This window comes from Lepus europaeus, chromosome 19, assembly GCF_033115175.1.
Source record: "Lepus europaeus isolate LE1 chromosome 19, mLepTim1.pri, whole genome shotgun sequence".
NCBI classification, from domain to species: domain Eukaryota; kingdom Metazoa; phylum Chordata; class Mammalia; order Lagomorpha; family Leporidae; genus Lepus; species Lepus europaeus.
The window spans coordinates 17,774,985-17,788,491 of NC_084845.1; the positions used below are offsets into that span (position 1 = coordinate 17,774,985).

Genomic DNA, 13,507 nt, shown 5'->3' on the forward strand with positions numbered 1-13,507 from the left:
GATTAAATCAATATATAATATGATGCAGGTGTCCAAAGGGCAATCATTAAACTGCACAGCATAATTAGAAAACAAACTACTGCATGTTTCTGCCTACTCTTTGTCTCCTGATGATGAGTGGCAGAACTACTTGTACTGCACCCTTTGTGCCAGAGATTTTAGATCCATCAGTTCACCCATAAGACAAAGCCCAGTAAGGGTAGCTGTCTCTACCCACCATCATTCGACCCTAATACTCAATTCCTTTCCATCCCATCATCTTTCTCAGTTATTTTCAGATCCCCTCATGTGGTCAAAGCAGGATTATAAAGCAATATGGTTGTTATGAAATAATTTAAAGAATGTATAACAGTAGATACTTATATTCTACTTCTACCTCTTGTCAGCTGTTAAGAATTTACCTAAGTAACTTTTCATGAGTTCATGTTCTTATCTATAAAATGGTGAAAACAAACTGAATAAGTTGTCACTAGATGATCACCAACAGTTAAAAATAAACACTTAATCTGCTTTGTTGGGAAACCAAACCATCTCAACTTACTCCGTTTCTACTTGGCAGCGACTTGTAGCAGCCCCCCGTTTGCAAAACTGTGAGAACTGGTGGGAGGTACAGCAAAGGGTCATTTCCACAGTGAGAAATGACCACCACATCACAACCACGCGCTATGGGAGGCCACGAGTAGGATTCCGTGTGGCTGGGTCCAGGGTACTTGTTTCTTTGAAGAGTCTACGAAACACAAAACCCCAAAACCACAATAAAGTACAGGAAACCAACAAGAACTCCATGTCATTGTTCACTTTACTCCAATAACCACTACAGATTAGCCACTACTGAATATGGTACTCCCCATAGGTGGCACACTGGCCTCTGCTTCAAGCACTCTGGGACATCAATGTGGCTCTTCCCCCCATTTGTCTAATAATCAGTCCGTCTATCAGCTTCACTTGGAAGGCTTTTTTTTTTTGACAGGCAGAGTGGACAGTGAGAGAGAGACAGAGAGAAAGGTCTTCCTTTGCCATTAGTTCACCCTCCAATGGCCGCCGCGGCCGGCGCGCTGCGGCCGGCGCACCGCGCTGATCCGATGGCAGGAGCCAGGTGCTTCTCCTGGTCTCCCATGGGGTGCAGGGCCCAAGCACTTGGGCCATCCTCCACTGCACTCCCTGGCCACAGCAGAGAGCTGGCCTGGAAGAGGGGCAACCGGGACAGAACCCGGCACCCCGACCGGGACTGGAACCCCGTGTGCCGGCGCCGCAAGGCGGAGGATTAGCCTAGTGAGCCGCGGCGCCGGCCTTGGAAGGCTTTTTTAAAAACATACTTCTATTTGCTTCTTTTCCTACGAATCTGACACTAAAATCCAAATGTTCCACCATGTCATGATCTTCCCAAAGGCTGGGCTCCTCAGCACCATTTCTCTGTGACGTCCTCCTCCCCAAAGCCACTGCGATCTAGGCTGCTTATTCCGCACTCAGTATTCGACTGCCATCCTGGGAGTTCCCTTCTTGGCTTAAGCCTTCGCTTTGATGGAGAACAGGGGAAGTACATTCTGTGGAGCTCTGAACATCTGAAGACATTTTCACTCCACCTCACCCCTCCCTGACAGAATGAGGAAGGGACTAACTTCTCACCAGAGTGCTCAAGGCCATACCTCTTGTTCTTGTGGAGACGTCTGAGGTCCATTCTGACTGCTGGTCCTGGGAGGACCAGGTCCTTTCCTTCTAGAAGCCTCCATGATCTCTGAGACCCTTGGGTGTTGCTGCCTCACAGCCACACACCTGCCATCCTCTGTCTGTGATGGCAGACTAACCACTAATTTGCAGAGTCATGGCTGCAGGTGGGACAATGGCCACAGCTCACCCTTCAGAGAACCGCCTGCCCCCTTCCATCTCTCTCTAGAAATCCCACTTTCAGACCTTGGACTGGTCAAAATTCTTTTTTGTTTTTTAAAATTATTTCCATCTCTTTGCCTTTGTGGTTCTACTTTGATAGTTAGCTTCTATTTTATATCTCAAACCAACTGCTGCTTCTGAAAAGTTTCTGTAATTGCTTGGATGTCCACGTTTTTAGTTTCTCACTGTTCCTTTTTTCATAGCACCGCATCATGCTAACTGGATGCAGTTTTATTCTCTGATTCTGGAGGATTCTTTCTCACATGTTCTTCTACTCCTGGCATTGTCTGTTTCCTTCAGAGTTTGGTCTCTCCTGTTTGTGAACTTGAAGGCTTTCTTCAAATGTCCATGACCCCTGAATCTGTTCCTATTACAGAGGCCAACACTAAAACCTGGCTAGAAGCATGGTGGGTGGGACAACCTGTCACCATGTGAGTGTCATGTCACTGAGGGAACACAGGCCAGGAGGTGGGCATCTGCACTGGGAGAATTCCAGACAGAATCATCTAGAGGCTACTTCTCCAGGGCCATGTGCTTTTTCCAGAAAGAGCCTCCAATCTCTCTCTCCTGGAAACAATACAAACTGGCTCTGCATGTTCAGGGAACAGGACAGGAAAGTTCACAGCCTCACTCCGTCCACTATCATCGGCCACAGTGCATCACTTGTTTTGCCATCTTCCAAAGGCCTGTAGACACTTCTGTCTACTAATATCTGTCTCTCTTTGTATACATTTTTTCCAGAAACCTTTTAAGGAACATACACTCCATGCAATTCATAACTTTAGAAATATACTGATTCTTCGCACAGTACCCGCCCTCCCACCCCTCTTCCTCCTCCTTCTCCTATTCCCATTGTTATTTTTTACTAAGATCTACTTTCAATTACCTATAAACATATGACTAACTCTATACTAAGTAAAGAGTTCAAGAAATTGCATGGAAAAAAATAAAACTGTTCTTCAACAGTTAAGACAAGGGCTATTCAAAGTCACTGTATCTCAGAATGTCAATTTCACTTCTACAGATTACCTTTTAGGTGCTCTGTTGGTTATCACAGATCAGGGAGAAAATATGGTATTTGTCTTTTTGGGACTGGCTTATTTCACTAAGTATGATGTTTTTCAGTTTCATTCATTTTGTTGTAAACAGAATTTCATCTTTTTTAAAATCGTTGTGTAGTATTCCATGGTGTACATATCCCACAATTTCTTTATCCAGTCATCAGCTGATGGACATTTGGGTTGATTCCATATCTTAGCTATAGTGAATTGAGCTGCATGTAGTATGTCTTGAAATCTGGTATTGTGATGCCTCTGGCTTTGTTTCTGTTGTATAAGATTGCTTTAGCTATTCAGGGCCTCTTGTGTTTCCATATGAATTTCAGCATCATTTTTTCTGTATCTAAGAATGTCTTTGGTATTTTGATTGCTATCACAATGAATCTGTAAATTGCTATCAGCAGTATGGACATTTTGATGATATTGATTCTTCCAATACATGAACATGGAAGATTTTTCCATTTTTTTCTTCCTCTATTTCTTTCTTTAATGTTTTGTAATCCTCATTGTAGAGTTCATTGATATCCTTGGTTAAATTTATTTAGAAGTATTTAATTTTTTTGTGGCTATTGTGAATGGGATTGATCTTAGAAAGTCTTTCTCAGCCATGGCATTGTCTGTGTATACAAAGGTTACTGATTTTTTTGTGTTGATTTATCTTGCCACTTCACCAAAATCATTTTTATGAGTTCCAATAGTTTTAGTGGAGTCTTTTGGATGCCCTATATAATCATTTCATCTGCAAATATCCTCCTTCCCAATTTATATTCTTCTGATTTATTTTTCTTGTCTAATGGCTCTGGCTAAAACTTCCAGGATTATATAGAATAATGATGGCGATAGTGGGTATCCCTGTCTGGTTCCAGATCTTAGTGGGAATACTTCCAACTTTTCCTCATTCAATAGGATGCTGGCTGTGGGTTTGTCATAAATTGCCTTGATTGTGTTGAAGAATGTTCATTTTATACCCAATTTGCTCAAAGTTTTTATCATGAAAGGATACTGTATTTTATCAAATGCTTTCTCTGCATCTATTGAGATAATCATATGGTTTTTGTTCTTCAGTTTGTTAATGTGAGGTAGCACATAGATTAATTTGTGAATGTTGAACAATTCCTGTATACCAGGGATAAAACCCACTTGGTCCTGGTGAATAATCTTTCTTATGAGTTGCTGCATTCAGTTGGGTAGTATTTCACTGAGGATTTTTACATCTATGTTCATCAAGGAAATTGGTCTATAGTTCTCTTTCACTGTTGTGTTTTTTTCAGGTTTAGGAATTGAGGTGATGCTGGCTTCATGGAAAGAGTTTGGGAGGTTTCCCTTCATTTCAATTGTTTTGAATAGTTTGAAAATAATTGGAGTCAGTTTTTTAAAAGTTTGGTAGAATTCAGCAGTGAAGCCATCTGGTCCTGGGCATTTCTTGATCAGTTATTACTGATTCAATTTCCATCTTGGTTTTTGGTTTGTTCAGGTTTTCTGTGTCTTCATGGCTCAATTTAGGTAGGTTGTATGTGTCCATGAATCTATCCATTGCTTCTAGGTTTCCCAATTTGTTGGCATATAGTTCTTTGTAGTAATTTCTGAGATTCTTTTTATTTCTGTGGTGTTTGCTGTTACATTTCCTTTTTCATCTCCGATTTTATTGATTTAGGTCTTCTCCCTCTTTTTTCTCTTTTCTTTTTGGTTAGTTTGGCCAATGGTCTGTCAATTTTGTTTATTTTTTCAAAAAACCAGCTCTTTGTTTCTCTGTTTTTTTTTTTTTTTTTTTTGTTTTGTTTTTTATTTTTTTGATAGGTAGAGTTATAGACTGTAAGAGAGACAGAGAGAAAGGTCTTCCTTCCATTGGTTCACCCCCCAAATGCCCACTATGGCTGGTGCTGCGCTGATCCGAAGCCAGGAGCCAGGTGCTTCTTCTCCGTCTCCCATGTGGGTGCAGGGGCCCAAGCACTTGGGCCATCCTCCACTGCCCTCCTGGGCCACAGCAGAGAGTTGGACTGGAAGAGGAACAACTGGAACTAGAACCCGGTGCCCATATGGGATGCCAGTGCCACAGGCGGAGGATTAACCAAGTGAGCCACGGCGCTAGACCCTTCCCTGATGTTTTGTACCACTTTTTTGGTTTCAATTTTGTTTTTTCTTCTCCATTTTTAATTATTTCTTTTCTTGGGTCCAGCGCTGTAGCGCAGTGGGTTAACGCCCTGGCCTGAAGCACTGGCATTCCATATGGGCACCAGTTCGAGAAACGGCTGCTCCACTTCCTGTCCAGCTCTCTGCTATGGCCCAGGAAAGCTAGAAGATGGCCCAAGTCCATGGGGTCCACCCGCATGGGAGACCGAGAAGAAGCTCCTGGCACCTGGCTTCAGATCTGCACTGTTCCGGCTGTTGCAGCCGCCTGGAGAGTGAACCGTCGGATCAAAGACCTCCCTCCCTCTCTCTCTCTGCCTCTCCTCTCTCTGTGTAACTCTGACTTTCAAATAAATAAATAAATCTTAAAAAAATCATTTCTTTTCTCCTACTAATTTTGGGTTTAGTTTGCTGTTGTTTTTCTAGGTCCTTGAGATGCAATAACAGCTCATTTATTTGGTGCCTTTCTAACTTCTTGATGTAGACACCGAGTGCTATGAACTTTCCTCTTAACACTGTTTTAGCTGTATCCCATAAGTTCTGATGCATCGTCATTTGTTTCCAGAAATTTTTTGATTTATTCAATGACCCACTGTTCATTCAGGAGCATGCTGTTCAGTCTCCATGTGTTTACCTATGTTCTAGAGATTCTTGAGTTGTTGATTTCCAGCTTCATTCCACTGTGATTCGAGAGGATGCATGGTATGATTTTGATATTTTTGAATTTGCTGAGACTTGCTTTATGGCCTAACTTGTGGTCTATCATAGAGAAAGTTCCATGCATTGGTGAGAAGAATGTATTCTGCATCTGTAGGATGAAAAGTTCTGTAGATATCTGCTAGATCCATTTGGTCTGTAGTGTCCATTAACTGTGTTATTTGCTTGTTGATTTTCTGTCTGGTTGATCTTTCCATTGCTTAAAGTGGGATATTGGAGTCCCCCATTACTACTGTATTGGAGTCTATGTCTCCCTTTAGATTCATTAATATTTTTTTAAGCAACTAGGTGACCTGTAATGAAGTGCATATACATTTATAATAGTCACATCTTTCTGCTGAATTGATCCCTTAATCATTACATAGTGCCCTTCTTTGTATATTTTAACAGTTTTTGTGTTAAAGTCTATTTTGCCTGATTTTAGGATGGCTACACCAGCTCTTTTTTGGTTTCTGTTAGCATGGAATATCTTTTTCCATCCTTTCACTTTCAGTCTGCGTGCATCTTTCTTGGTGAGATGTGTTTCCTGTAGGCAGCAAATACATAGGTTTTATTTTTTAATCCATTCAGACAGTCTGTATCTTTTAACTGGAGAGTTGAGGTCATTTACATCCAAGGTGACTAATGATAAATAACGACTTGACTTGGCCCTGCCATTTTTCCATAAATATTCCTATTGTTTCCTTCGGATTTCCTTTGTACTTTTACTGGGAGATTTTTTGCCTTCACTTTCTTTCACAGTGATGACCATGTTTTGTGTTTCTTTATGTAGCACATCCTTAAGAATATTTTGTAAGGCTGGACAAGTGGTGACATAATCTTTTTTTTTTTAAAAGATTTGTTTATTTATTTGAAAGAGTTACAGAAAGGCAGAGGCAGAAAGAGAAAGAGAGAGAGAGAGAGAGAGAGAGAGAGAGAGAGAGAGAATGTCTTCCATCCAGTGGTTCACTCCCCAGTGGCTGGATCTGTGCCAATCTGAAGCCAGGAGCTTCTTCCAGGTCTCCCATGTGGGTGCAGGGGCCCAAACACTTGAGCCATCTTCTACTTCTTTCCCAAGCCATAGCAGAGAGCTGAATCAGAAGTGGAACAACTAGGACTAGAAATGGTGCCCGCATGGGATGCTAGCACTGCAGGAGGCATTTTTATCTACTACACCACAGCGCCGGCCCCAACATATTCTTTCAATTTTTGTTTGTAATGGAAGGTCTTTATTTTACCTTCATTCATAAATGAGAGCTTTGCAGGGTACAGTATTCTGGGTTGACAGTTTTTTTCCTCTTACAAATTGGAATATATCTCACCATTCTCTCCTAGCCTGTAAGGTTTCTGATGAGTAGTCAGCTACGAGTCTAACTGGAGATCCTCTGAAAGTAACCTGGCATTTCTCTCCTGCATCTTTTCCACATGTTTTGCTGTGGGGAGTTTACAATGTGTCACAGTGAAGATCTTTTCTAGTCATGTCTATTAGGAGTTCTATGTGCTTCCTGTACTTGGACATCCCTTTGTCCAAATTGGGGAAAGTTTTCTGTAATTATTTCATTAAAAAGGCCTTCTAATCCATTCTCTCTTTCCACAGCTTCAGGAACTCCTAAGACCTATATATTGGGTCGCTTATTAGTATCCCATAAATCTCCAACAGTGTTTTTTAGTTTTCTAATTTCTTCTTCTTTTTCTTTTGGTCTGAATGTAAAATTTCCAGATACTTGTCTTCAGAAATTCTTTCTCTGTCTCACCAAGTCTGTTGTTAAGGCTTTCCACTGCATTTTTTATTTGACCTCCTGAATTTTTCATTTCTAATATTTTGATTTCTCTTTGAATAGTCAATTTCATGGGAAAATTTTTCATTCATATCATGTACAGATTTCTTTACCTCTTGAATTTGCTTCTGATCACTTTTAAGTAATTCTACAATCCATTTTTTGAATTCCATTTGGCATTTCATCAATCTCTTCATCTTTACATTTTAGTGTTGAAGTGTTATGTTCTTTGGAGGATGTCATGTTATCTTCCTTATTCTTGTTTCTTGAATTGCTATTTATTATTAGGCGTCTATGGTGATACTTTTTGTTCTTATTTTTTTCTCTGTGATGGCTTTTGTCTTTGGACTATGCCTTTGTGGAGTGTCTGCTCTTTCAGTGAATATATACAGGCATGAGTTGGGTGTAGTCAAGAAGTTCTGTTCAGTGCTCCAGGGTGAGGGGAGTCCCCAAGGTTACACCCATGTTGGGCATGGTAAATCTTTTTTATTATTATTATTATCATCAGAGGGGAGGTTTGTTCTGCTCTGTTGGTGTAGACTCAGCTCATCACCTCCTCTCCTCAAAGTAGACCAATGCCTGGGCGCTAGCCCCAGTAGATACAATTTTCATCCATGCTGCCACAAGAACACCCAAAGGATCTGTGCAGTCCTCGGTGTAAACCCGGATCCTGAAGCAGTGACCCTCACCAGGCAATCTGGGAGCCCTGAACATGTGCAGCAACCACCCATAGTGACTGCCCAAAGTCCCAGCCAAACCCTGCACCCTCCCATGCAGTCACATCCTGGCACACAAGGCTCCCACAGTTACAAGTCCCCAGTACCCTGTCAATTCTCCCAGCCAGACTCAGGCATCTCCTCTCAGCTGGTTGCTGGGCATGCAGACATGAGCTGGTGCAGATGTTACGTATGTTCACTGGCTAGTTACAGGGCACTGGTGCCAGGTGGTTGTGCAGAGAGAAACGTGCCCCATTTTTTTCCCTCTAGGTTGGCAGGTATACTGTCCTCCCCAGGGCTCCAAGTTGGATTCACGCCAGGCTCTTCCCACAGCTTTATCACCAGTGGCTTGGGCTGCTGCAGTCTGGCTCACCTCACTCTCCAAAGCTGGTACTAAGGCTCTTGGCTGCTGGCGTCCTGAGTTGTGCACACCCACACCCTCCACCTAGGTCTGCGGTGTCCCTCTTAATTTGTATGGAGTTTCCTCTGCCATTTTCTCTTCCCTGAGATTGTACTCTCTCCACTTCTTTTTTTAACTATCTTCCCCTAGTCTAGAGCAGTAAGCTCCTTCCATAATACACCATCTTGAAAACTCCTGCATCCATTTTTTAAAAAAATATTTTGAACCTTTCTTTTCTACCAGGAAGTAATCATACATGATCAATTTGCCAAGTGAAAGCATCGTCTGTGAGGCAGTTTCAAGACGACCAATTCAGAAGTACGTGTGTTACATCTGCCCTGGCCACTGGCTGTTCCTTGGAGCCCCTTTTCAGAGGCACATTTGAACATGGGCTTGTAGTCACAAAATGACTTCTCCCAAAAGTACTGTTCACTTAGACTCAGCCTGGGCTGAAGAGTCAACGAGAAGTTAGTAGCAAAAGCTTAGGGGAGGGGGCCAGCGCTGTGGCGCAGTGGGTTAAAGCCGGCGTTCCATATGGGCGCCGGTTCTAGTCCCGGCTGCTCCTCTTCCTATCCAGCGCTCTCCTATCACCTGGGATAGTAGTGAAAGATGGCCCAAGTCCTTGGGCCCCTGTACCCATGTGGGAGACCCGGAAGAAACTCCTGGCTCCTGGCTTTGGACAGGCGCAGCTCCGGCCGTTGCAGCCATCTGGGGAGTGAACCAGTGGATGAAAGACTTCTCTCTCTTCTCTACCTCTCTCTGTAACACTTTCAAATAATTAAAATAAATCTCTAAAAAAATTATTAAAAAAAAAAAAGCTTAGGGGAGGACTTCAATGCAAAGAAGAACCGTAGATGTGTTTATGAAGAACTCCATGCTGGAGGAGGACGGTGCCTCTTCAGGAGTTGGGTTCAGGAGCGCACTTACCTTTTTCAGGTCTGCTGAGAGAGGGGACGTGTCAATGGTCAAGCAGGGCTCGATCCTGTTCCAGAGCACTGCAACAGGTGGTTGCACAGCCGACTTCAACTTCTGCAACTAAGCAGATACAGGCATCACACAACCATGTCTGGCCTGAATTACAGGGTAGCAACAACTTTACAAAACCGGAAAAAAAAAAAAGTTCCCCGTGTGAAAACCCAAGTCCATTAACTTACAAAAAGCACCCACACTGCCAAGTTGAAAACACAATAACCAAATACCCACAGAAGTTTAAAAAAAATAACCATTTCTTTAAAGCAGTGATACACTGGGTAATTTCTGAAAAGGCGTCTCCAGCTAAAGTCCTTCATCTATGAGTTTCTCTCCTCATACCAAGTCTGGAGGGAGAAAAGTGAGGGACTGACAGGGAAAACTGTTCCCTCTCTCTTCTAACATTTTTAGGGCCTGAAATACCTGCTGTAGATCAGAGATTCCATCAGCTCTCAAAGGGTCCGGATTTAAAAACTGCAGTAGTCTGCAAAACAGTTGAGAAGGAACGACCTGAAGGAAAAAGTGTGTGTTTCCTCCCTTGCATTGTTGTTTTAATTCTCCCTAAGTAGAGGTAAAATGGACTACACATCCCAAGGCAAAGCTATAAACTCATGGCTTGCCCTGCTGTGTCTGGTTTATGAAGACGCCACGGCCATGGGAGCCATGCCAGCTGCATCTTCCCACTTCCCACCCCCAAGCCTGCATCTGTGCTGCAGCAACCCTGGCCTAGGCTCTTGTGCAGAAAGGGGGCCAGACCATGCTCGGGAATGACTGGTCTACTTCAGTATCTATTCTATGGCTGAGAAGACAGGACCAGGGAGGACTTGCCCACTACAGCTTCTGCTAACTCAGAGAAGAAAATCAACACTGCTTTCCTTCAGCCTTGGCCCCAGGCCCAAGTGGGTAAGGACTAGTGACAGCCACAGAGAACTCACAAGCCAGAGATCACAGATGGTGGATCACACACACACACACACACACAAACACAAAAACACACACCCAGGGGTCCTCTTTCCTGAAACTTCATTCCTGGAAATGGAGTTGCTTAATGCACAAGCCACAAGACCCAGATGTCCACCCACTGATGAAGACAGAGAAAATGTGCTGTATCCATGCAATAGAACATTACTGAGTCATAAAGAAGAACAAAGTTCTCATCTATACTATGACAGAGATGAATTTTGAAAGCACTGTACTAAATGAAAGAAGTCAGTTACATATATTACATGTTTCCTTTTATATACAATGGTCAGAATAGGAAACCCACAGAAAGTACATCAGTGGTTGCCAGGGGCTACTGCAAATGGATCCGAGTTTCTTTTTGTGCTAATGAAAACATTCTGGAATTAGACCATGCTCATGGTTGTACAAGTCTCTGAATATACTAAAGCCACTGAACTATGTACCTTTTAAAGTACATGAGGGTGGGGCCGGCGCTGTGGCTCAGTGGGTTAATGCCCTGGCCTGAAGCACCGGCGTCCATATGGGTACCGGTTCGAGACCCGGCCCTCCACTTCCCATCCAGCTCTCTGCTATGGCCTGGGAAAACAGTAGCAAGATGGCCCAAGTCCTTGGGCCTCTACACCCATGTGGGAGACCAGGAAGAAGCTCCTGGCTTTGGGTTGGCGCAGTTCTGGCTGTTGCAGCCAATTGGAGAGTGAACCATCTGATGGAAGACCTCTTTCTCTCTCTCTCTGCCTCTCTTCTCTCTGTGTAACTCTTTCGAATAAATAAATCTTTAAAAAAAAATAAAGTATATGAGGGTACGTCAAGAAGTTCATAAAAAATGGAATTAAGAGATAAAGTCTTGATACAAAACATTTTTGAATTCCATGCATAGCTTTTTGCAAAATATGCATTCCTGTGAACATTTTGAAGACCCTCATTAATACTATACAGGGTAAACTTTGTTATATGACTATCTCGGTAAAGCTATTTTTAAAGATGAAGAGAGAATCATAGAAGAAACAACATTCCAAAACAAAACCTAAGAAGACAGAAAACAGATGGGCAGGTGGTTAACTGCCATGGCCAACCCAAGACAAATGATGCTGAGCTAGCCACGGGAGGCTCGACTCTATCTACACAGAGAAATCTCCAGAAAGTCCAGGGTTGAGGACCAGGCTCCTTTGGTTATGGCAATGTCACAGGGAACTAAAACAAAGGGGGCAATCTCTGGATCCCCTGGTTCTTCTCAGTGCTCCCACCCTAGGGAACTATCAGGGGCTGGTTCTCTGGAGAGAATGAAAGCAGTCTTCACACTGGGCACCAGAGGCACAGCCGAGGAGGAAGTGTTACCAACTCCAGGTTCTCTGACTCACTTGCAAGCAGCATTTGGCAAGAGGCCACCAGGCAACCCAGACAAGCTTACTGGGGGCTTATCCTCCAACACAAGAGACAGCACAGCAAGAAGAGGTTTTGCCACCTGATTCCCTCACGGGAGCTGAACAGGTACTTTTACAGGGTTGAAGAGGTGTGGTGAACTCCCCTCTATACACAGCATTTGGATCAGCACCCAGACTGTACTTCTGGCTCATTCTCCTTGGCACATGCCATTTTGGTTTTGTTTGCACTTGGCTCAGTGTTCTGTGTAGGCGACTATGGGTTTCTGTACACATGACACACTCAAAAAACAGGGTGCTACTCACTACCACCACCCCAGGAAGGCCACATACGGGTCACCCAGGGGTGTTCTGGGCAGGCATGCAGACTGGGGAAGTTCCTATCATGGCAGTAGGGATCTTCTGCAGTCAGGGTTTAGATATTCCTTGTTCCTGACTGGTTTGGAGCTGGGGATCGACACACAGTAAGTCAGGAAGAGCTTGATAGAGTGACCCTTGCTTCTCTCCTATCTCATTCCCATCCTCTTTATTCTTAAGGAGAGGGAGACAAAGGTCTCATCGTGTGTAGTGCTGTCTGCTGAGGAAGGACAGCTGAACTCTAAACCTTGGAGGTGTAAAAATCCCTTGCCCTCTATTAGAACTTGGCTCTTCTGATGGAGGGGTGGGTGACAGCCCCAGCCAGTGTCAGCCTGACACAGAGCTGCTGGAGCTCATCTGTTCTTCCCTTGAGGAGATGTCTCAGCTCCGTCACTGGCTTGCAGCAGTAGGTGGGCTCCTTGGGAACGGCCTATGGGGCTTAGAAGAGACCTGTTTTACTGGGAGAGGTAGGCCCAGCTGGGGACTGCTTTGCATTTTACGGCAGTAAGGGTGGCCAAGATCCCTCAAGAATGGTCCTTTCCATTCTAAGTTGTAAGCAAAACCTGGTCCCCTGGTTGAAACTGGGAATGGGATGATGTCTCCTGAGGAGCTGGCAAACCTGCACTCCGTGTTCCAGGATGGCTCTCTGGACCTGTCCCAGGTTGATCAGTCCCCTGTCTGTGAGGTCAATGGTAAGGAAAGGTCTTCCACACATCACACCCCTGGGGACAGTGGGACCCTGAGGGTTGCTTTGGGAAGCTTTTGGTCCATGGTTTGTGTGTTTCTTGGCAGAGCTCAAGGATGTGATTTGTGGGGCATGAGCCCGGCCAGGCCAGGCCAGGCCAGGCCCGGGGGCTCCGCATGCGCAGCTGCTCCAGGGTGCCCCCGCCCGAGCTGTGCAGAATGAAGCCACGCAGAGCCAAGTAAGATGGCGCCCAGAGGAAGTAAGATGGGCGGAATCCAAAGTTGTTTACCACTAAAACTAACTGGCTGCGCAACATCAGGGGAGGTAACAAAACTAGTAACAAGTGTATAGACATAGGGCTAGTCCTATAGAAATCCCCCCATAAGGTGATTTTTTAAGTGATTGGTTGGTCCTTAGCCCTGCCCCAATGACTCTGCAGTTTTGTGTTATAAAAGGTACTATTATGCAGAAGGTGACTGAGTCCTTGCTAGA

At 44.0% G+C, this 13,507-nt stretch overlaps 1 protein-coding gene across 1 annotated transcript in view; it reads right to left on the minus strand.

Annotated features, from left to right (window-relative positions):
* TDRD12 (tudor domain containing 12) overlaps window positions 1–13,507 on the minus strand; it is a gene marked incomplete at its 5' end in the record, with an annotated part of 96,334 nt that overhangs the window by 26,366 nt on the left and 56,461 nt on the right. Inside the window, 3 exons of the mRNA XM_062176006.1 lie at window positions 542–727; window positions 9,590–9,697; window positions 10,055–10,115. Coding sequence (XP_062031990.1) covers window positions 542–727; window positions 9,590–9,697; window positions 10,055–10,115 — 355 coding nt within the window. The remainder of the gene's footprint in view (window positions 1–541; window positions 728–9,589; window positions 9,698–10,054; window positions 10,116–13,507) is intronic.